General features: G+C 41.4%; 1 protein-coding gene across 1 annotated transcript; it reads left to right on the forward strand.

Annotated features, from left to right (window-relative positions):
- Positions 1–250: 250 nt before the first annotated feature.
- Positions 251–23,805, forward strand: SUSD2 (sushi domain containing 2). The gene is made up of 15 exons (XM_054392886.1): positions 251–317; positions 1,654–1,858; positions 2,920–3,071; positions 3,567–3,734; positions 3,980–4,154; positions 5,056–5,257; positions 6,371–6,456; positions 10,455–10,723; positions 11,178–11,321; positions 12,783–12,938; positions 14,042–14,290; positions 16,005–16,277; positions 16,678–16,860; positions 22,108–22,198; positions 23,700–23,805. Exons 1-15 carry the CDS (start codon positions 251–253, stop codon positions 23,803–23,805), a joined length of 2,526 nt encoding a protein of 841 aa, XP_054248861.1.
- Positions 23,806–24,676: the final 871 nt, after the last annotated feature.

Consider the following 24,676-nt stretch of genomic DNA (forward strand, 5'->3'; position numbering starts at 1 on the left):
CAGAAAAGCATAACTATTGAAATATGTGCAGGAGTTCTGCTGACTACCCACCCCCATTCCCTCCATCTTATCCGTAATCAGAGATGACCTCTGAAAAGGTACATCTCCTTCCGCTCGCTTTGCTTCAGTAATTTACAACAAACCTTTGAACAGTGAGAGTCTTGTTCATTTCTGGACACGTGTTTCTATAAAAGGCTTTTTCTGGGCAGGCAGAGAGGCTATCCACCATCCTGAATCAGCCAGACAAAATATGAAATTTGTTGGAATAGAAGTTTCTTTCTTCATTCTCTTCACCCACACTGCACTTTGGAATGTAGGTGAGTGACTTTCAAAAATGTTGCTTCTTTTAACTACAAACTTCTTTGACTTCTGAACTTCAGAATGCAAACCTTGGTAAGAAATTACTGACACCATTTGTGCAAGCTAAAGAAAAGGCAGACAAACTGTTTTTTGCCAGAACCCTGTCATTTTTAACCCCTTCCTTTGTACTTTCTAGTAGGACAGCAGATCTTTTCTGTAAATAAACATACAATCCAGAGAATGCAGTAAATATTTTTAAAGACACAGAACAACTTTCTCCTTCCCTATATTGAGCAATCATTTCAACCTCCATCACAGGTAAGTTTTCTACTATAGAACGAAGGCTGACTTTTATTTCCGACTCACTGCCGTTCTTGTTCTTTTCTGCCAATTGCTCACATACTATCCCAGGATAAAGAAGGAAGGCCAGCAAAGAGAGAAAAACAAAGATTTTACTTCCTTTTCATTTTCTTGATCTCTCCATCCTACCAAAAAAACCCCAAACCAAACAAACAAACAAAAAAAAACAAAAAAACCAAAAAAAACCCACCAACCCAACAACAAAAAACTTATCAACCCTCCTCGTGCCAGCCCCTCTCTCCCCTGCCCCAACACTCAGCAACATTTTTTCATTTCAGCAGAGTCTGTCATACCTGGAAGTGCAAGCACTTGCTCTTCAGCCCCATGAGGGGCGACTGGATATTCTTCCTCTCCTAGACTTGTTCATGCATTGTTAATGACCTTTAAGGACTAGATGAATCCAGCAGCTTTTGGGACACTGTAGATTTCTCTTTCCCAGGCCAGTAGTGTCAGATCTACTGTCCTCCCAGATTCAGGAAATTCCTCTGGTCTCAGACCCACAGATGTGGATACTGCAGCTCCTGCTTGTAGGTCCACCTAAATACATCTGTTAGCTAAGCCCAAATCCCAAGTCCCTTCTGTGGTCACAACAGCTCAGACCTTAGGTGTTTCCAAGTGCAGGTCTCCTTCTACCGCCTGGCTCAGTCATCCTGGTGTTCACTTCTGATGAGAACGTGTGTGTGCATGCACACACGGGAGGGAGAGACGACACAGAATACAGCAGCAGGATGTAATGCGGTGGCTACGGTGCTCAGGGGCAGGACCCAGTCAGAGCAGCGCACAGGCCAGCAGCTTGCTTATGTGTGACTGGCTCCTTTCATGTTCCCTTCTCTCCATTTTCCAATGCTTGTTCTTCATTATCCACCCAAACTAGCAGAACCAGCCTACTTCATTTGTTTACAGCAGGCTTTGAGATTATATACTTCTGTTTCAGGGAACATCTGGAAGAGTTCAATAATGTTCCTGTCTGTGTTTTTCTCTTCCTTTAACAAGGAGCTCAAGACTCTTGCTCACATCGTTGTGGGGAGCTGCTTGATACCTGTTCCTGCCAGGCAACATGCCAGTCCTTGCAGATTTGCTGTCTTGATTATAAACAATTTTGTCTTCAAATTTCTCCATACTCGGGATCTCTGATGGGAGGCAAAGACTTTTTGATTGAAAATACAGCTTTTAGTGCTTCTTCTGTGCTAACATGCAGGTGGGCCATGATTTCGTATTCCTCCACCAAAGGGAGGTGAACCTTTCTAATGTCACTTTCCAACAATAGTTGATTGCCACAGAACAAGACTAGTTCATACAGCAGTGAAAATTTCCTTTGCAAGGCTGTCAGAATCCTTAAACACGCAAAGGCTCTGCTGACCTCCACCCCCAAGGACACGTGTCATCTCTGTTTCCACACATGGTTGTTTCATTTAGGTCAAGTTATTGTGTGATGCAATGGTTACTCTGCTAGTTTCTCCATTAATATATCAAAGCAGTGATTGATCAATGAGTTTCCTTTTGGGGATCTTTGTTGCTGACCTTTTTTAGTATTTCCCTGTTGTAAACAAACAAACAAGAAGTATTCAATTTTTAATGTGAATGAGAAAGCAATGGAGAGTAATGTAGGTAGGACACCTTATTTTTCTCCTGAAAGACAAGGCTGTGGATCTTACACATCACCCTGTAGCACACTCAGGTGCATGTGCCACACAAGCAATGCATATGCACACTGAATTTTACTGACCCCACGCCGTGTCCTGCCATTCTATCCACAGGAGATTCTGAGCAATGACTTCTGAGTTAATCTTTGCAACAAAAATTCTAGAACAGTATGAAATTACTTTTGTTGTAGTCACAGGACTTACCAGCAAAAAAAAAGCTTCACAACACCAGAAATTTGCAATGCCTGCATGTCATGGTCTGTGTCAGACACTCGGTAATCCTATCAATCCTGCAACATCACATGTGTCTTTCTGCTGGGCTTTTTGTTATTTGTGGCTAATTTATCACACACCCCTCCCTCAGAAAATAAATAGCAAATCTAAGGCACACAGATTGCTGTGTTTTGGTGCAGTGCACAGCAGAATCCATACTGGGGTAATGAGCACAAAGTACAGAGGTGTGATTCTAGTCTACACTCATGGATACAAGCTAAACAGCCACAGGACACAGAATGATCTGTATATGATACAAGGCTGTTTGATGAAACACAACTGAGACCTTCAGAAATTCCCTTCTCTCAATGGTGATACTAAAAACTGTTTTCAACATCAACAGGTTCAAACAGGAAATCCTAACGGGTGGCTATGTTGACAAGGATGGAAAAGCCCACTGCATCTCCCCACTGCTCTACGAGACAGGTTTCGTCCCTCTGGAGGTTTCTGCAGATGGCGGGCTGACCTTTCCATACTCTGGAACTTGGCTATCAGGTTACTTACAGTATCTCTCTTCTTTCTCTATTCTTGCTCCATGGATGCAAGATGATACTGTAAGTCTTTCCCTTTTGACCACTTTTCTTCTTCCTGAAAGAGTTATTGGACCTCGAAAAAGTAATTTTTGTTGCTTCATGCTAATTCTTACTTTTAGAGATGAACTTTCACAACAACTGAGTTCTGCCGCTATACAGCAGTGTGCCTCTTCCAAGACAAGCAAGCAGGAGCATTATCTCACTAAAAATGAGGCTGACCAAAAGAGTAACCTCATAGCAACTACTCTTTGAAAATCATGGTTTAGCAATCTAAGGACTGCCCACATTGTAAAGGTTGGATTCTCGCAGCTTCAGCTTACTCTTCTTACGTTGTGCATTGCATTAGAAAACATACACAGGGGAAATACTGCTAAATCTTAAATAACATAGTGGTACTACTTCAGAGCTCTGCCAAGCAGAAATGTCACTAACCCTTTTTTTATGTTCTGTGATGCAGTACATCACAGCAAAGTTTCAGATGGAGAAAAATGCACATTGGTCAATTCGACAAAATGGCAATACTATGGCACCCACAACACTGATGGAAACTTAACTCTCACCTGGACACAGCAGGCACTTTTAGCAAGCCACATCAACATAGAAGTCTGGGGATACCAGGAAACAGGTAAAGTGACACTTTTCCTACCGGCACACAAGCAGTCAGCAGGTGTAACTTGCACACAGAGGTCTGCACAGCATGCAGCCGCTTTCACTGTGGTCTCAAGAAAAGATCTGCAAGTATAAATGACTCATGGCAATAACCTCAGCTTTTCCTCTTCATTGGCACAGGCATGGAGACAGCTAATTTCAATCTTGTGGTAACTGCTTTGTTTCCAGCATTCAAACCAATTCGCTTTCTCTATGTGACAGGTGACAGTTACTCAGAAAATTGGTTGGCTGAATGGAAGTATCTTTATACTTTGGCAAGAGAAATCCCCAACAATGGGAAATTTTCTTTCATTCCTGTACCAGCTAAAGGAGATTACAGCACATGGGACTTTGGAATTTTGAGGATTACACCCAGCACCTATTCTGATGGGCAGAGGCAAGTCATTGCCATCTTAATTTACCATAGGTGCCCTATTGCTTCCTGTATTAAAGCTATTATCTCCCTTGGGGTTTAAATCTAGGGCTCCTGCTCCATTTCACATGAAAAAATGGTGAGAGAATTGGAAAGACAAAAACGAGAAAAACTCTTGGGTTGAGACACAGACAGGTTACTAAGTAAAGAGGGGTGTAGGCATAGAGGAAGTAACACAAAGCCATCATTCAACATCTGCCACAGGCAGACCTATGCCCAGTTAGTCCCCCAGTGACGGCTGCTCTGGAAACACTCCCCCATGGTTTTTCTGCCAAAAAGGATGAGTTATTGCATGGGATATACCCTTGGTCAATTTGGGTTGGCTGTCATGTCTATGTTCCCTTCTAACCTCTTGCCAACCCCTATCTTACTCCCTAAGAACCAGAGAAAGCCCTGACACTGTGCAGGCACTGTTCAGCAACAGCTGAAATGTTGGGGAGTTAGAAGAACTGTTTGAGTCCCAGATCCAGAACACGGCACTGTACGGACTGCTGTGAAGAAAATTACTGCATCTCAGCCAAAGCCCCAGCAAAGTAGAACTTGCTGAATGTTTTTGTTGCAACCATGGAGGAAACCCTAATCATGGAATTTTTGTCACTGTAGCCTCTGCATTTGACTTGTTTCTATTTTGTAAGCATGCCTTTGCATTCCTACACATTTTATGCTCACTTCCTTTTATTTCATTGGACATTTGCTGTAACTTTCTGCAGGAAAAAGAAGGTAGTGGCCTCTGTAATGAAATAACAACTCACAAGTTGAACAGTTCTTTGGAATTGCAGTTAGTGACTAAGACACACTCTTACTGTCAAAACAGTGCTTGTTCAGCTATCAGGTCTCATTTCTGGCTGCTTTTTTTCCTTTCCAGCAATATTCTATCAATCTGGAGCTCAGAGCATGCATTGGCTTGGCACCTTGGGGAAGACTTCAGAAGTAACCCAAATGCATGGGCGACTGCAAAATGTATAGAATGGGACAGAAAGGAGGAGAAGCTTCCAAATTTCATAGAAGAAATTATAGATTGCCCTTGCACTTTGGCACAGGCAAGAGCTGACACTGGCAGGTTCCATGTAAGCTATTACTTGATGCCTCTGGATTTTCATGATTCCAAATAGAAGCTCAAGGAATGCAATACTCTCCATACAGCCCCATTTCCTCTCTGAAAGGCATTACAAAGAAATTAAATTAAATTAAATTTGCGTAAGTAGCATGTCAAATGGCAGACACAGATGCATCTTATCCAGGTAGTATGAATAAAACAAGTGCCTGTAGGACGGGAAATGGAAATCACTTTTAAGCAGGGAATGAAGTCAGTAGTTCCTGTGGCATACAGAAAACACTCAAGCAGGGCAGTGAGTTCTGTGGAGCTGGGAGCAGGGATGACTTCTTGATCCTGCAAGGTGCCAGTCTGTGTTTGTAGGTAATATCCCATGCAGGAAGAAGCAGGCTGCATCTTTGACTGATATATTATAATTTGCTGCAAATGTTTCTGCCTTGTACTTCAGAGCTCAAGTCCACAGCCATAATCCATTATTTCCTGTCTCCTGCTTCCTTTTTCCTCCCCATCTTCGCTGTTAGTAAGGAACTGACAAAAATTAAGAAAGTAATAGACATTTAGTCTATGCTATATGTTAAAGCACTGATCTGAGGGCCACATAGGGTAACTTCCTGTCCTTTTTATGATACTAAAAAGTGACAATTTATGCATTAATTTATATTTTTTAAAATTTTAAAAAGGTAATTTTTGTTACTGTTCTTTCCCGGTTATGAAGCTCCAAACATGATATGTATTTTAAATGACACAGGTAAAACCACATGAGGAAAAAATTAGATCTACTACACTGTCTCTAAGAACACAGGACAAAATTCAAAGTTAGCCCAGCATAATCTGTGTTCAGTTTGCACTTACAGGTGAATTCCTCATCACGCTGCATCTGTTCTTTAAGGTTTGTTGTAGCAGATTGCCAAACACTCAGGTTAGTCTAACACATCGCTTTAATCACCCAAGTATTAATTTCACTGTTTTTCCTACCATTCTATGCTTCCCAACATGCAGCCATAACCAGTTCCTCCTTTAGACTTTCCACATACATTGTCAGAGACAAAGGGTGGGGACAGGAAATGAAAATAGAAGGGACAATGGCAGAAGAATTCAATTGAGCATGATCATTGATCTCTTTCAGACAGATTATGGTTGTGACATTGAAAAGGGCAGTGTGTGTACTTATCACCCTGGTGCTGTGCATTGTGTAAGAGCCATTCAAGCCAGGTAAAGAATTTTTTTTAAACTTCTCTTTTTTTATTACTCATTCCACTTCAGCACTGCATCACAGAAGTCACAAAGGTCTCTGGACTCCAAATTCTCATGTGCATAGCAACCACTGCTTCCCTCTTATTCGTGTATTTGCCCTCATTGCTGAGATGAAGTTAAGTCCTTAGATTTAGTAAACAATTAATTGCACTGTGCTAAACCCTAGGATACCTAAACAAGGGTGTCAATGATTTTGTTACCTTTCTTGAAGACTTCTTCAGCAGTTTCACCCCAGATGATGATGTCATCGATGAACTGAATGTGTTCTAGAGTTCCATCTTTCTTCAAAGCATCATGGATCACTGCATGACAGATGGTTGAACTGTGAATCACTTGTGAACTGTGATTCTCTTGCAAGCCAGTTTTGCTATCAAGCGAGACAAGGTGAAAGGACCTGCCAGGGAAATCCACTTTCTGAGAGTGCAGTGGCAAGATGGTTGCTGTCACATCCCAATGGATGTGATAAACAGAGTCTCCACCATGGCAAATCCCGTCAATAAGAAAGAAACTCTACGTTTCTTAGGCATAGTGGGATTTTGGAGACTGCACATTCCTGGATACAGTCAGATTGTGAAACCTCTCTATGATGTGACTTGAAAGAGAAGGTTTCCAGTGGGGTCTTGAGCAACAAGCAGCCTTTGACCAGATAAAGTGAGAGGTGGTCCAAGCAATGGGTCTGGGACCTCTTCGAACTGGTCCAGACATTAAGAACATTCTGTACACAGCTGCGAGTGACAATGGCCCAACCTGGTGCTTATGGCAAAGAGCTCCAGGGGAGACACGAGGATGTCCTCTTGGTTTCTGGGGTCGTGGCTACAGAGGCTCAGAAGCTAACTACTCTCCAACAGAGATTTTAGCTGCTTATGAAGGAGTAAAAGCTGCTTCTGAAGTGGCTGGAACTGAGTCACAACTTCTTCTAGCTCTTAGATTGCCAGTTCTGAATTGGATGTTCAAAGGTAAAGGTTCTTCACCACATCATGCAACAGATGCTACCTGGTCTAAGTGGATGGCTCTGATAACACAGAGAGCTCGAATGGGAAATCTTGAAAAGCCTGGTTTGGTGGAGGTGATCACAAACTGGCCGGAAGGCACAAGCTGTGCAAAACCTCCAGAGGAGAGAGTAACTCGTGCTGAGGAAGCTGCTCCTTACAGTGATCTGTCTGATGATGAGAAGAGATATCCTTTGTTCACAGATGGTTCCTGTCGTCTTGTTGGAAACAAGAGGAGGTGGAAGTCTGCAGTGTGGAGTCTAACACACAGGGTTGCAGAGGCAAGAAATGGAGAAGGAGAATCCAGTCAATTTGCAGAGGTAAAAGCTGTCCAGCTAGCTCTTAACGTAGCTGAAAGTGAGAGATGGCCAAAACTTTATCTCTGTACCGACTCATGGATGGTAGCCAATGCCTTGTGGAGTTGGATGAAAGACTGGAAAAAGAATGGCTGGCAGAGGAGAGGAAAGCCTATCTGGGCTGCAGATCTGTGGCAAGACATTGCTGCTTGCATTGAGAGAAGCCCAGTGAAGTGAGACACATTGATGCTCACATTCCTAAGAGCAAAGCTACTGAGGAACAACATCACAACCATCAGGCAGATTTAGCTGCAAGAGTTTGTCAAGTGGACACAAATTCTGATCTTGATCTTGACTGGAAACACCGAGGTGAGCTGTTCTTAGCTCGGTGGGCCCATGACTCGTCAGGACATCAAGGCAGAGATGCAACCTACCAATGGGCTCATGAGAGATCCATTGACATTTCCATGGATGCTATCACTCAAGTCATCCATGACTGTGACATTTGTGCTGCTATCAAGCAGGCAAAGCGGATCAAGCCCTTGTGGTACGGTGACCGATGGTCCAAGTACAAGTATGGTGAAGCCTGGCAGATTGACTACATCACTCTACCTCGTTCTCGATCTGGTAAGCAGTATGTGCTGACTATGGTAGAGGCGAGCACTGGATGGCTGGAAACTTATCCAGTTCCTCATGCAACTGCACGTAACACCATTCTTGGTCTGGAGAGACAAATCCTGTGGAGACACGGAACTCCAGAGAGGATTGAGTCAGACAATGGAACTCATTTCAAGAACAATCTTGTGAAGAACTGGGCCAAAGAGCACAGCGTCGAGTGGATATTCCACATTCTCTACTATGCACCAGCTGCAGGGAAGATCAAATGCTACAATGGTTTGCTGAAAACCACTCTCAAAGCCATGGGGGTGGATCTTTGAAAAACTGGGAGAAGCACTTAGCACAAGCAACCTGGTTGGTGAATAGTAGAGGTTCAGTGAATCGAGCTGGACCTGTCCAATCAGATTTGTTGCAAAGGGAAGAAGGTGATAGAGTTACTGTTATCAGAGAAAAGAATCTGTTAGACAAAACTGTTTGGGTATTTTTCTCCTTCAGGAGAAGCCAAACCTGTTTGAGGGGTGGTTTCTGCTGAAGGTCCTGGGCACACTTATTGGGTGATGCAAGAGAATGGTGAAATTCAGTGTGTTCCACAAAGAAATCTAACTTTGGCTGAGAGAGGTTAAATTCAGAGTGTTGTACAGATATGATATCGCGCCCAAGAGGAGAATCCATGAGATCTACAGTGCACGAACCCTACGAACCCTGAGAACCCTGAGTCACCTGAGAGTCCCTGTTCCTTTCTTCACTCCATCTATGAGGAAACAAGCTGTTTGCTGTTTTTCCTGTGATTAGAAACTTTTGAATCGTCTACATCTGAGATAGCCGGAATGGACTATGATCTTTATTCACTCATCGTTGTAGATATTGTTTTAGATTACACGGATAGTAGTAGCAACCAATGGAATTGTTTAGAAGGGGTGGACTATGATGGTTTTAAAACTGATTTTTTTTTTTTTAGTTTTTCTTCACAAAGAGCAGAGAAGGTGAAGGAATGTAAATAAGTCACTATTGGGTGTAAGAAAGCAAAATAATGATTATTCTAAACACTTCCATTGGAGAAATAGAAATGTTTAAGAACTATTACTCAAAACAAGGTTGGGGAGTTTGGGCAGCCTGAGTTTGGGACTCGGCTTGCTTGGCTTGCTCGGCTTCTGTCTCTGGTTGCCCCTTCTTCTTTTCTGGCTGAAGATAACACACTGACCTTTACGAGCTAAGTCTAACAGCCTCTCTGCTTCTTAACTCTCTGCCTTGTGCCAGGGGAATGTGGGGGTCTCTTTCTGGTCTGAGGGGGGAGGCCCCCTTGGGGGAAGCAAAGGGGCCTTGGTTGTCCTTTTTTTGTTGATTGTACATATTTGTAAATGTTGTGAATAGTATATATTTGTACATATTAATTGCATTTCATCATAGATTGTAGATTTGCTTGTAAATACAGCTTTCATTTGCTTTGCCGAGCAAGCAAGCCGAGTCCCAAACTCAGACTGCCCAAACTCCCCAACCTTGTTTTGAGTAATAGTTCTTAAACATTTCTGTCTCTCCAATGGAAGTGTTTAGAATAATCATTATTTTGCTTTCTTACACCCAATAGTGACTTATTTACCTTCCTTCACCTTCTCTGCTCTAACTTTGTGAAGAAAAACTAAAAAAACAGATTTAAAACCATCACAAAGGGTTAATGTCTGAAAGAGATTTCATTATGCCTAATTAAGCCTTTCCTGTATTGGTCTACTTGAGGTCAATGAGTTGTTCTTTGCACTCTTTCCATTGGCACAATATAAAAGAGCGCTATGTTTATGTCACTGTAAGGCTCACAGGACCTATTTACTGCCTTGGTTACAAACCCCTTTCCCCCTGTCCCTAACCTGGTCTAATTTGTAAGAACAGAGGAGGGGTGGGAAAGAAAGTCTAACTGTGAAGTGTCATCTCTGGACATCTTACAGACCTTGGCAACCTAAGAATTGAGCTATATCCGTAAAAAGGCAATAGCTAACCTCTAAACAAGAATGGACTTCACAGAGCTGAATCATGACTGACTTTCTTCTGCTTTCCTCTCCAGCCCCCAGTATGCAGCAGGACAGCAGTGCTGCTATGACTCCACAGGGACCCAAGTCCTCACCCAGGACTCCACAGGAGGCAGCACACCTGACCGAGGCCATGACTGGGGTTCACCCCCTTTCATGAAGCCTCCCCGGATACCTGGCTTTTCCCACTGGCTTTACGATGTCATCAGCTTCTATTACTGCTGCTTGTGGTCTGATAATTGCCACTTGTACATGCAAAGGAGGCCCTCCAGTGACTGCAGGACCTACAGCCCACCGCGAGCTGGTGAGTGCCTCAGAATTCCATTGTGGTGTGTAGCTTTCTGATACCCTGCTGGCTTTTAGAGTATCTCTGTGTGTATGTCTGTTGACAACAGAGAGGGTGCCCTGTCCTGTGGAAAATTCCCATGGAAGCTTTCTACTCGTCTAGCAGTGGCAAAATCTGTATGTGGCTTTTAATTGTCCTGCAAGACTTTCTGCTGTTGAGTATCTCATCAGCCCCTGGAACCTAAATAGCGAGCATTTAGTAGTCGATGTCCATGACTTCCTGCAATCAGTAGACACTTCCTTAGAAAGAAGATGGTCAAGGATGATTAATGACAGCTTGCATTTTTTTTCCTTTGTTTAAATGCCAGTCTTTGGAGCATCAAAAGGAGATTTTTTTTTTTACCTCATGAACCTAAGGAGTAATGTGTTGTGGTTTTGCTTGTTCTTCTTTCTCTTTCTTCTTTAAAAAACAGCATCTGCTTTTGGGGACCCCCACTTCCTCACATTTGATGGTCTGAATTTCACCTTCAAGGGCCAAGGAGAATACACATTGGTAGAGTCTGATCTCACATCCCTAAGTGTGCAAGGGAGGACAGAGCAGGCACATTTTCCCAATGGTAAGTTGGTAAGAAACAAGGTAGTGGCGGCAAGTAATAGCTTCTGAGGTTGCTTGATTTACACTTTACAAAATTCCTCCCGTCTCCTCTAGTTTTCCCCTTTTTTGGCCATTTGTGAGAGATCAACATTTTTTAAGCTAATGAGAAGGCAGACAAACTGTTCAGGAAAAAATTAACTTCCTAATCAAAGATTACTTATTATTTTTATTGTGTATGAGTAATGGAAGTGTGAGATTTGCTGTTATGTTTAAGAACTCAGTAAAAAAAAATCCTCATTTCTCTCTATGCCCGTTCCCATCTATAAAGGAAACAAAAAGTCAGTACTAGAAATCAGTCAACAGGCACAATTCCCAGATGATGTATTTTGGTAGCATATGACCTGCTTTATATTCTTTTTGTTAGGCATATATACATGCAAAAATATCCCAGAAGAAGCTGAGAAGACATATTTTGGATGGGGAAAAAATTCTGAGTACCTCAAGCTAGCAGAAAAGTATAGAATGTCTGGTGAGAAGTTGGTTAAGGAGATTTTTTTCTTTTACTATTATTTTAAAAATTTATTCAAAGGGCCTGGTTGTCCTGGTCTTTTGACTTGTGGTAAAATGAAACCTAGGGCAGAAGCGACTTTCTGGAGGCACCTGTGGCAGTTTGCACATCAGCCTGTCAGAAGAAGGTGGTCATATACCTGAATTTTAAAATGAGGGGGAAAATAGAGCATGACACAGCAGAGTAAGCTGATACTTCTCATGGCAACCTGAAAAGCCTTATGTCAGATACTTTTGTTAATGGTTTTCCTGTACCTAGCGCTATCTCATGGTGCATAAAATAGCAGGCCTGCCTCGGGAAAGAATATTGCAGCTGGCCTCGCAGATGCACGTCTAAGATCTGGTACTTCCAGTATTACTACACCAATGGACCCCAAACTGTCATGTAGAGATGAAGGAATGCTTATGTTAAATATGACATTGGATAGGATGAAGATTGTTAGGAAAACACTTTGCCCTTGGTAGATTTTACTGTTTGTGGTAGAAGCGGCATGAGCCACTGAGCAGCTCATTCTGAAGATCGCTTTCTTACATTTTTGTTCACGCTGTTTCTTTTTTCCTGCATGCTGACCCTGAAATTATCCTAGGTTTTCCCCGGCCTTACTCCCGGTACTGAATGCTCAAAAAGGAGATCAACCAGTCTTCTTGCATGGCTCAAACCCTGCCATTGGGCTGAAGACTTTAAAATTTCCAGACTTTTTTTAGCATTAAATGTTCCGCTTTCCATTCTTCATCCAAATACTGGCAGGAGACTTACAGTGTGGAGTTTTCTGTGACTTATACACTTAGCAATTCCCTCAAATATAAATAATATTATTGAACTATTTTTAGGAAATGCCTAGCATTCATTTTGGCTGTACATGCTTGCTTTCTGTCATGCTGGGCATCTTGTGGGGTGCGTTTCTTCATTTGTAAGGCACTGGGGCGCAGGTGACAGGCTTGTCTGCAGTGGCCATGAAGGAGAACAGCTCTGATGTGATTGAAGTACGCTATGCAGACGATATGAATCTGGAGGTCCTACTGAACCAGAAGGTTGTCAACTTCTCTGAACAAAGTTGGATGGACCTGAAAGGTTAGTTACAAATATCAGCCTTGCAAGCTATTGCATTCCGATGGAGTTCACGTGTAGTTAAAAGTATCTCTAGGTGCATGCTTTTTGACTCTCTTTTCAGTGTCCTCTTGTGAAGCAGGCTGCAGATCACTTCAAAATAATTATGTACGGAGTGAAAGAAAGGCAATGTCCCAGCTCATTAGAATTTATTTTAATGTTACATTACTTTCTTCAGTTCAGTTGTGGCCAAACAGAGGCAGAATCAGATTTGGCATGGGCCATGGTGAAAAACCTAAAACTGAGAGCATCCAATTTGCCTACCTGGCTGTCTTTAAACTGGCCCAGTGCCTAAATTTCTCTGCCCTTTGAAACTGATGACAGCCACAATATGGGCAGGAATATAGCCAGCAGAATTACAGACTACACATCTTCCAATTAGCCATGAATCAAACATGCTGCAGAGAAACATGCAGTAGCGGTGCTCCGATGGAGAGGTGTAGCAGAGAGTCAGTTCAGGTGAGTATACCAGAACAGCCTCCCTGCTTCTCATTAGCACTGCTAGCAGCTAGCACAGCTGTTACTGGAAGCCCAGCCCTGTCTCCTATTCAGCAGCGGGATTTTTTTTCCTAGCAATTAGTATTCCTCAAATGGCTGGAAAATATAATGAAGAGCATAGGGAAGGCTACAGTGACAAGGTGCTGAAGAAGCAGAGAGATGCAGGAAGGGAAAAAACAAATTTAAGGGCCAGTAATGGGGCTTGGATAAGAAGCCATATTAGAGAGCTCTTGAGAAGATAATCAAGAAGCAGAGGAAAGCTGTGACCACTTGGAGCAGTGCTTCCAGATCACAGCCACTCTCTCATGTAATCATTTCCTATCTTAAATGTTCTGCTCTGGGACACTGATAACAGGCAGTGCAGTTTATATCAACTGCCTACCTTTTCGTGCTACTACTCTACAGCAATTGTAGGTATGAAGGCGTGGCCTCCCTTTAAATGCTTCTCAGAATGTAGCCCAAAGTATGAGAGAGGAAAAGGTTTCTGAAAAGCATTTAAAACTGACGATGCAACAATCTGCTCTCTATGGATGATTAGCTGTTTTGTTCTCTTCCTCTCATTGTTATAGGTCTCTTTCTCCACTCCACAGCTGATCAGAATATTACAGTCATGTTTTCTTCTGGGGCTGGAGTAGAAATAAGGGGAAGTGGAGGATTTCTGACCCTGACAGTTCTGCTTCCACCGAAGTTTATGAATCACACGCAGGGTCTCTTTGGGGTAATGAATGGCAATACAGAGGATGATTATGCCTTTAAGAATAAAACCACCATGCCAGTTCATGCAAGTCCCCAGCAGCTGTTTGAGTTTGGGGCTAACTGTAAGTCATTTCTCTGCTCTATTTACATTTTCTTCACCAATCAAAACAGCATGTTGTTTACAGACTAGCTAGCTAATGGGGGCTGTGGTCTACTGGGGGAAGAGACAAAAGTGAGAGAGGTACACCCTCCTTTGCCCAAGTGGGTAACACACCTAGCTGAATGATTGAAGACAGAACCAAGATGGAGCATCCTGCACTCTGTTCCGTCAAGAGTCAGAGCTCATATTTCATAGCTAACACTTTCAGACTTCCATCTACTGTGATCAGCTGAACACAGAATCACTAGGCTGAATCATTACAGAAATATAGCAACAGCCACAGTCAGGTATCCAGAAGATTAGCAATGTTTCCATCAAGTACCACGTTAACATTTCAAACCATTGTTTATTAAACTTAGTAATTAAGCTTAGTAATTGTCTCTTTACAAAAGAAGGGAGGTATACCTGTGTAAAAGAATGTCTGCTTTCATTTAAGGAAAGTGATGAGGCTGCTATACCCTAGCCTGCAGCATTAGACTGGTCAACATTCCCCCAAACATCAGCTTAGGAAGATGGGCCAGAAACACTGCAAAACTTTCTCTAGCTGCCAGTTGGTGTCTGTATCAAGCTATTAGCTATACTCCAGATCATATTTAGAAGTCTCACTGCTCTTACTTCAGGTGATTTCTGATTTAGCAGAGTGAAAAAAAAAGCAGGGGCACAGCAGACATGATAAATTTAGGGCCATGCAGGATCAGGATTTCTGTTGCTTGCCATGTTTGGTTTACCTAGCTCTGTCTGAGCTACCTCTTTACCATCATTTTGCCAGCGGGCATGTAAAACCATCTTTATGTAAAATTATAGCTACACAATGATTTGGATCTAATTTTAAGTAATTGAACAAACACCAAGTTAACCAAATACTAACTTTTGTGATAGGTTAAGATGCTGCCTATGAAAAGGAAAATAATCTTGCTTCCAGAAAAAAAAAAAAAAAAAAAAAAAAACAACCAAAACTTATCACTGTGAGCTGAAATTCACCCCCCCCCCTCCCCCAACAATAACCAGGCTAGCTCAGTCTGGAAGCAAATGAAAGCTGTATTTACAAGCAAATCTACAACCTATGATGAAATGCAATGAATATGTACAAATATACAAAATTCACAACATTTACAAATATATACAATCAACAGAAAAGCACAACCAAGCTCCCTTTGCTTCCCCCCAAAGGGGACCTTTACCAAAGGGGCTTTCCTCCCAGGGGCCTCCCCCCAGACCCCCTGACGGAAAGCAGAGTTAGCTAAAGCAGAAAGGTTGTTAACTTAGCTTGCCAAGGTCAGTGTGTTATCTTCAGCCAGAAGAGAAGAAACAGCAGCCAGACACCCCAGCAAGCTGCCCTGACTGCAGATTGCAGAGTGCTCCACTTTGTTTTGAGTAATAGTTCTTAAACATTTCTATCCAATGGAAGTGTTTAGAACAATCATTATTTTGCTTTCTTACACCCAATAGTGACTTATTTACACTCTTTCACTTTCTCTGCTTGAACTTTGCAAGGAAAAATTAAAAAGACAGTTTCAAACCATCACATAATGGAAAAAAGCTGTAGACTTCACAGACCTCTTCTAATTCCAGCTACATTTATGTAACAAAGCTCTTGAATTAATAGCAGAAGGTGGGAGAGGTCTGCAGGCAATGTTACACATTAATCTCTCTTTCTTTACTTCTCCTCTCCCAAGGGGCTGTTGAAAATGGAACTTCTCTCTTTACTTATGACACAGCGTACTTACTGAACAATTTCTTTTATGGAGAAAAGCACAATGCTTCCTTTCTACCCGTGTTCTTTCCTTATGAAGACCCTGATGATTACCTGGTGAAGGAGATAGTCTTGCTCTGTGGCTCTGACCCATTCTGCAGATTTGACGTTCTCACAACAAGAAGCCTTCACATGGGAAGTTCCACTAAAGCATCTCATCAGAATCACAAGCAGCTGGTAGAAAATCTAAAGCCAGGTGATAAAACGTTCCACAGAGTATCCATCACTATAGTTCTTTCTACAGGGCATTTAAATAGTTAACATGGTTCAAGGAGGTCTTTTGTTCAGCTGTAGGTGCATCCACCTGTAATCACTTTTATGGGGAGGAACTTCACCAGGAATACACTATTGTGTAGAACCTAACTCTTAATTTTCCATGCCTTTCATGGAACCTATATTTTAATTTTCTATGCCTTTCACCTGTCCCTGAAATTCAAAAATCAAAAACAATTACAAAAAATAATCAGAAAGTATTGTCTTTCAGTTAGCTTAAAAGTCTGATTCTTTCCATGAGTTGCCACTAAAGTGATACTTGAACCATTGCAATGGAGATATGCTAATCCAAAATACTTTAATCAGATATTCTCTTTTATTAGTGATCTCTTGTGGCTGGCTGGATCATCCAGCCAATGGAAGAAAGAATGGAACTAACTACCTGCTGGGCTCAACCATTGGCTTCACCTGCAGTCAGGGTTATGACCTCATTGGGTCAAAGGAAAGAGTTTGCCAAGTGCCAGGGGCCTGGTTTGGAGACACACCCAGCTGCATCCCCAGAACAGGTCTGTTTCCTTTTAAATGTTACAAAATGACATTATAATGAACAAGGCAATCTCAGTAGCAGACAATGGGCCTCGACAGAAGCTACTTCTCTGATTTGGGAAAACATTGGACATGAGATCCCTGGGTTTCTCGGAAGATTAATATACAAATCTAAGTAACAGATGGTTTATGGTGGTTTGGGTTTTTTCTCTCTGTTTCTTTTATTTCGTATATCTGCTCTTACTAAGAGATCAGGGTCGCCTGGTTCTCTTGCTCTAGGTTTGGCTGAAAGGAACTCATAGGCATGCTCCTTGAGTGGATGACCTAAAACAAATTTCAAACTCAGTCTTAGAAAAACAGGAAAGCATAGCACTTAGCTAAAAATAATTCTGTAGCACAAAAATATAAATACTACAAAAAGAATATTTACAGCACAATCTAAATGCCATTTTCTTATATAAATGTACTTTCAGCAGCTTTATAAATATATAATGTATGCATACATACTTACACATATAGAAGTAGAGATTATTGAACACCTTTAGTACCCACATAATTTGAGCTATTTTTCAAGCACTTCTATTGTCATCCTTCATTCTGCCATTGCTATTACAGTGTTTACTGTCTTTGCAACTAGCTGGGGCAAACATATGTCAAATCTGAGCCATCTGAGGGGTGGATTATGAAGTTACACATTATAAAATGTGAGCCTTAAGAGAAAGTTTGCAGAAAAGGACCTGGGGGCCTGTTACACACCTAGCTGAGCCTTAGTCAGCAATGTGTCCTTGCAACAGAGAAGGTTCATGGTGTCTCTCATGGGAAACTATTATCAGCAGGTTGAGGCAAGTGATCCTTCTCTTCTCAGCACCAGTGAGGCCACACCTGCAGTACTGTGTCCAGTGGGCTGTGGACATGCTGGAGAGAGTCCAAAGAAGGTGATTAGGGGAATAGTGTATCTCTACTATGAGGAGAGACTGAGCTGGAAGTTGATAGGCCTACAAAAGAGAAGCTTTGGGGTCACAGGGTAGGGCTGGGGTCAGATATTAGGGTTTTACCAATGTGTACAAATATCTGAAGGGAGGGTGCAAAGAGGATGAAGCCAGGCTCTTCCCAGCAGTGCCCAGGGACAGGAACAGAGCCTATGGGTATGAATTGACACACAGGAGGCTCCCTCTGAACATTAGGAAATGGGTTTTGGCTCTGTGTTTGATTGAGCTGAAGCACATGTTCCCCAGAGAGGTTGTAGAGTCTCCTTCCCTGAAGACATTCAAAAGCCATGAGGACATGGTCCTGGGCAACTGACTCTGGGTCACCCTTCTTGAACAGGGGATTTGGAAGATGACCTCCAGAAGTTACTTCCCACCTCCAGCATTCTGCGATTCTGTAATTCGAGAGCAGATAAAGACTATGCTTGTTGAAGACTTGCACTCTTTGGTTCTAAAGGATTACGCTATCTCAAAACATAATGCATTATTCCATAGCAGTAAAACTACTGTGAATCATGTAATGGCACTTAGTATAAATAACATAAATTTACTACCCCTCTTATGTCACTAGTATTAGGTTATCGATCAGCCTGGGCCTGTGGGATTTAGCAGCAGTCTCTACGATTTACATGAAACTGCCCAACGTTTTCTGTCCCTTCCAGCTCTTTCATATATAGGTCACACTCCAGATACCCTCCAGATGGCAATGTTTCAGAACACCAGGGCCATGCAAGGCCACATGTCGAGCTGAAAAGCTTTTAATGCTGAGTTAATTGTTCCTGAAAGTACCCAGCACTGAATTCATAGCAACAGATTCTCCATTCTGAGCACATTCCAAAGAAATGTAGAAAATGCACAACACATCAGCCATGAATTTTTGCCAGCTGACACAGCTGATCAGCCTCTGCAGGCCTGCATCGAATCTTCTCATTTCCCATGCAGTTTGGCACATCTAATGATGTTTGTGAGAAGAACTGCAGAGGGTTCAGGCAGCAAACTGAGCACCTTCGCATGAAAAGTAGTTAAAAGTTTGCACACATAAACCAGGGAATGCTGCTTGGTTTCAGATAGATGATTGAACATGCATGGAATGTTGTCTTAGACCAGCCACTGTTAGTAATCAATATGCAACTGATTGTGTTCACAGGAACCAGTTCCAGTAGTGATGCTGTTTTGGAAAGAGTGAAACTAGAAGTGTTTCAGAACATTTGTATTTAATATGATAGGCCAGAGCATATGGAGCACTTCAGTTAACCGTTGAAAATATGAGTGAGTCAGAAGTTTAGCAGATAATTTAGCACGCTTCACAGTTCACAGTCATAGTAGATGATCTGTCAAAAGCCTGAGAAGAATGAAATCTTTACAAACTATGGCCAGATCTTAGAAAGCTGGTGGCAAACCATTTTGCCAAGCTGAAAGCTAACACTTTCCACTGCTGCCATCAACCACACACATACTGGATAGGAGCCAGGCAGTCTCAAACAAACCGGATGCTGACATTTGCACTAGAGAAAGGGGGGCAAAAAGGCAGCCCTGAAAAGGGGAAGAAGGAGCTCGGAAATATGCAGAGATGAACTGCACTCAGAATGATGGAAATGTGCTGCAGCTTTATCAACAAGCAAACAAAAACTGCAATATTTTGCTGCACATGGTTTCCTGAAATATGACAAAGCACAACGGGATGTGAAAGAATTTTACTGATCTGATTCTGGCAGACTTTCCGTACCATTTGATATTTGGGGTTGCAGTTCATTTGTAAAGTGAGCCAAAAACGATGCTTTTATCAGCCTCAGGAAGCTGGATATGGCAACGCTGCTCATAGCAGCAGGATACTGACAGTACTGACAATTGACAGAGACAATATAAAATATTAATTCCACACACAGTTCCTATTTTTTTAATTCTGTGCCCTAATAATGACATTCACATCCAGCTGCCTTCTCCCTTTTGCATCATAAGATAGGCTGCTGCACATCAGTCTCTGTCTGAGCAGGTTATTTTATTGACAGGTCCAGGTCTCTCCAGAGAAGATAAGCAAACCAGTCTGAAGTTCATCTCAAAGATGTCTAACCCTGTAGTATTTTTATAGCATGGACAGCTAGTACCTGTGTTCCACCTGTGTTCCACCTGTGTTTTTGGCTCCTGTCTAAGATACAGTTGAAATCCAATGCCAGCTTTCCTTGCATTGATTCTGAATTCAGCAGAAGTACAGAAAAGGTCTTCACGTTGTCAAAAATCTGATTTTACTGAGGTCAGTTTTCTTCACTGTTTTCCTCTTTCACGTACTGCTGTTTCACCAGCATCTGGTTACGAAGCCTTCTCACAGAAGGCCTCCTTGATGCCAGGAAAATGCTGACAAAATTAATGGGCAGCACTTCCAAATCTCTGGGCACCTGACCACTGACCTAGCCACTGTGATTAGTGGTCACATTTTTACTTCCAGCATGAATTTTAAAACACTCCTTTTCAAACTCTTTCTTTCATGTCAAGTACACAGGGCCCAGGCCTCTATTATTTGCAGCTTCCAGGGATACTTCTCGACAGTGCTGCACCCATTTCTCTTGCTGCAGTTTTGTGCCACATTGCATTCAAGCTCGGTATTGCAAATCATTGCATTCTTTTAGTTGCTATATGCTTCTGACTTCCAAAAGCTAGAACAGTTAAAATAAAGGCACGAGAACTGAATGGGAAGAGAGATGGAAACAAGAAAATTGAATGCCAGTTATTATGCACAATCCATTTCTGTATTTGAAATTTCAAATACAAATTATGTTGTTGAACCTGTATATTGTTACTTTTGAGGTTTGCTTCCTCGAATTAAAGTTCCCATGGAAATCCTCTGCTAATAATTATTTTCCTATGCTTCTAATTACAATCCCACTGCAAGTCTTGCCAGCACCACAGCATTCATTTCCAGGAAACTGAAAGCAAAATGTTTAAAATCAAGAAATATAATCTGAGATTATATACTAAATACAAAGATTTCACAACAGAGGCAAATCACCACCGGAGCAAACTACCGAGGCCAGTGGTGGGTCCTCGTCACTTGGCAGAGACATGGTACCTGCCTGTAAGCTATGTGTAAGCCAAACAGAAGGGTTTAAGCCTTGTACAGAAGTTACTGGATGACGGACTAATGCCTGTAAAACAGGTTATGTATCCCACTTCTTTTTGCTTAAACTTCAGCATAAACCAAGTTAGAAACCAAATTATCTATTCTAGGCTCACAAAAGGGTCTGTTATATCACTATGCTGTCACTGTGTGCTAGGCAGCTCTTCCTGCAGGCATAACAAAGCAATGGAATGAAGGGCTGCCAAAATGCATCCCAGAAGTATTAAAACTCAGATGAACCACTGCTCACCTGTTCCTAAATAAGCTGTATGCTCCCTGATGCATGCATACAGTGCTATCACCAGGAGCAGGTCATTGAATCTTCATTGATCTCAGAGCCAAGGAACTGCACTTCTCTTTGACTCTCTGACACTGAGTCTGGAACAAAGACTGCTCACACTGAGAGTTGTGAGTTTTCAGTGATGGTACTCCAGGAGATACTTTTCTTAAAGGATACAAACTTCAGTAATCATTGTTTCTCCCAGACAGTTCAAACCAGATGCTAAACTTGTATTATGTGTTAAGAAAGATTTACCTGTGTGACATCTTTAGCATGTTGCTCTCCTCAGCCGCAAAGCATCCTGCTAGCTCTGTCCTGTATTAGTGGGAAAGCAACAGAACTGGCAACCTGCAACTCTTTAAAAGAAGAGATTTATTATTCAAAATTTATTTCATAGCTGATTTCTTTTTCTCTTTCACGAATCCTTATTATGCAGCTGCAGAATTAAATTGGCACTTTAGCATGTTCATACTATTTGATGCAGCTCACCATATTCACAACAAAACAGTCAATTTTGCTCTCATTAGGCAGCAGAGGCAGTTTCAAAAATTTTAATGCCAAAATAGGGGCAAATCAAACAGGTTGGGAAAAGGATTGAAGCTTTTTTTTTGTTATTGGGATTGGCAGTTCTACACAAATATTGTACATTCATGATGCTTAACTACTAGCCATCCTTTCTTCATGTTAGAACAGCTTTGGCAACCACCTGCCATAGCTATCAGACGCATGACATGAGTTCTTACTCTTTACCAGTTTATTCCACAAAGAACAGTAACATTTACGCTATATGTACATTTTAAACAACTGGCACACATGACTGCATTCAAATAAATGTGAATAAATGTAGCAGCACCTTCCTGCTTTATTGTGGTTGTGCTTGGTTTTTCAGATATCAGACAAGTAATCCTCCTTGGCTGTGTATTTGGAACAGTTGGTCTTGCAGTCCTGGCACATCTGACTCTCTTATGCAGAAAGGAGAGGTAAGATTCAGCTGAACTGAAAACACAAACAAACCTGCAAGTGTTATGACTTTTTAAATATTTTTTTTCAAGGACAACTCAAACGTGGTATTTTCCTGACACTATCTTTTATGGAAAACATCAGGTCTGGATAGTCCTTGTGTCCTGCTGAAAGACTATGGAGGAAAGTTTGAATTGTATTATCACGACATGCAAACATGATCAATTGATTGATTGGCTGGTTGATTGGCTGAGAGGGAATAGGACTTTTCAGTCAGAATAATGGATTTGCTGAGTGATAAAGCTCCCTGATTTCAGAACAGGTGTGCTCATGTTACCACAGATCTTTGAATATAGTCCCACTTGTAGGCGTGCATGAATTTGCCCAGAGAATGCTTGTATGTCTCTTGTGTGAAAGAGGTTAATAGAATTTTAAAGATCAGCTTGCTGCCCATTCTTGGAATCATTCTACCATGCAGAAACAAACCCAATATAAAAATGGCTACATTTTTAAAAGAAATAGGAGCTGCTCTGGGTGTTCACAGCCAGGGCCATGCTTATACAGTAAGATGGGGTGAAGTATCTTAAAAAGTAGCAAGGCCAACACCAAGATAAAAAAATCCTAACCATTGAATGCTATATGCTTTTAGATTTCTTTCTCCTGTAACAAACAGAAAACAACTAGAGGCTATATATTCCAGCTTTCCCCAGCCACCTTTCTATCCTGAAAGTGAAAAATATATTTCTCAGAGAACCACGATTCTAAGAGTAGAGATGGAATGTGTGTGTGCAGAAACACAATACATAGCATAAAAATTGCAAGAAATCAAAACACCGAGGCTTTTCCCTCTCAGTTGTGAAGGTTGCTACGTGGCCACAAATGTTTCTATTAATATTTATTAGTGGAACATTCATCTTAGCAAAAAAAAAAAAAAAAAAAACAACATAACGTCCTGAATTTGCCACTGACTTCTGAGTTCCCTGATGACTCAGATGTTTCTCCGCTGTCCTGTTAGACCCAAACCCCCCAACCTTCTCTCTAGATTATCAGTGAAAACATTATCACTGTTTTCAAGCCAGTGATATTTGCCCCGTTTCTCCTCCTGCTCCTGGAGTTTAGAGCATCAGAACAGAACTGACTGCTGCAGAGGGAACAGCAAACCTTCAGTATCCTCTAATTACATTGAATGTTGTTCAAATAGGAGTGGTACACACATTGCAGTCACTAGATTCAGCAATTTATGTATTTTGAATGTTCAGCAGTGTATGACAGGAGGGATATTGATCCTTGGGGAAGTATGCACTGGAATTATACAGAACTGGTAATTAAAAAGTAGGTGCAACACTACTACTCTAACACATTATTCTTCTCAACCTGATCTACCCAATGACATTATGGTAACTAACAGTAAAGCCTTTTGGTTTGTTGTTTGGCTTCTTGTAAAAAACAAACAATCAAACAAAAAACCCCAAACAAAACCACAAAACAAACAACACCTTGTATTTGTCTTTTCTTCCAAAGACACAAAGGCAAAGAGAAACTTGTTTCTGAGGTTCCAGTTGTATCTGAACAAGAAAATGAAATTCCAGAGGAGTTTTTAATGAAATACAGGAAAAGCACAGCATAGGACTACATCATCCACGGCAACAAAAATGGACCTTCAAACACAAACACTGTTTTTATATAGGACAATATAATTTGATTTCTGCTTTCATTATAATGAATGTTGATTGTATACAAAACGTTAACCAGCTTGCAAAGGATAATGCTTCTACAAACATCCATCTCAAAGTCACAGGCATTAGTTTTTTCTGCTAGCCACATCTCTGCCAGAAGAACCAGGGTTCTGATGAAACCAAGAGAGTTCCTGATTTCTCTGCACTTTTCTTTTATCTGAAAGCTAGTAAAATGAAAAGAATCTTCACCTGCTATGCTAGAAACATTTGCTTTCTCTGCGGCCATGTAAGGCTGATTCAGACTTGTGAGAGTGGATTCACAGTTAGATGGACTGTTTAGCAAGTTGGACTGAATTTGCAGATCATTCGGATTATTTAACAGGGAGGAAGAAACACTGAAGATATTTAATCATTAAACATTGGATTCGTATAATTTGGCAAGTCTCCGAATACAGACTCAAAGTGGCTGTTTTGGTTTAGAAGGATACAGTTGGAAGAAAGGGAGGGAAAAGACTCAGAAAATGAAACTATCCCTTCAAAGTTAATTTGGAAGGATTTTTTTTTTTAATCTATCTTTATTCAGCTGTGCAGTTAGAGTTACCTGCACTGGAAATGTTTTGCAAAACTTGCAACGTTTTCTTTGAATGACTGCAGCATGTATACTCTTCCTTATCATCTAGCTGTATTACACTGTTTGATTCATTAAAAAGTGATTTCTGAGCTACTGCATTATAAAGAATCTTTTTACCAAAAAAAAAAAAAAAGTTCACCATTTACTTTTGTAAAGTCAGATTTGTATTGTGCAATTCACTTTGATACTGA

Source organism: Indicator indicator, chromosome 26, assembly GCF_027791375.1.
Source record: "Indicator indicator isolate 239-I01 chromosome 26, UM_Iind_1.1, whole genome shotgun sequence".
Lineage (NCBI taxonomy): Eukaryota > Metazoa > Chordata > Aves > Piciformes > Indicatoridae > Indicator > Indicator indicator.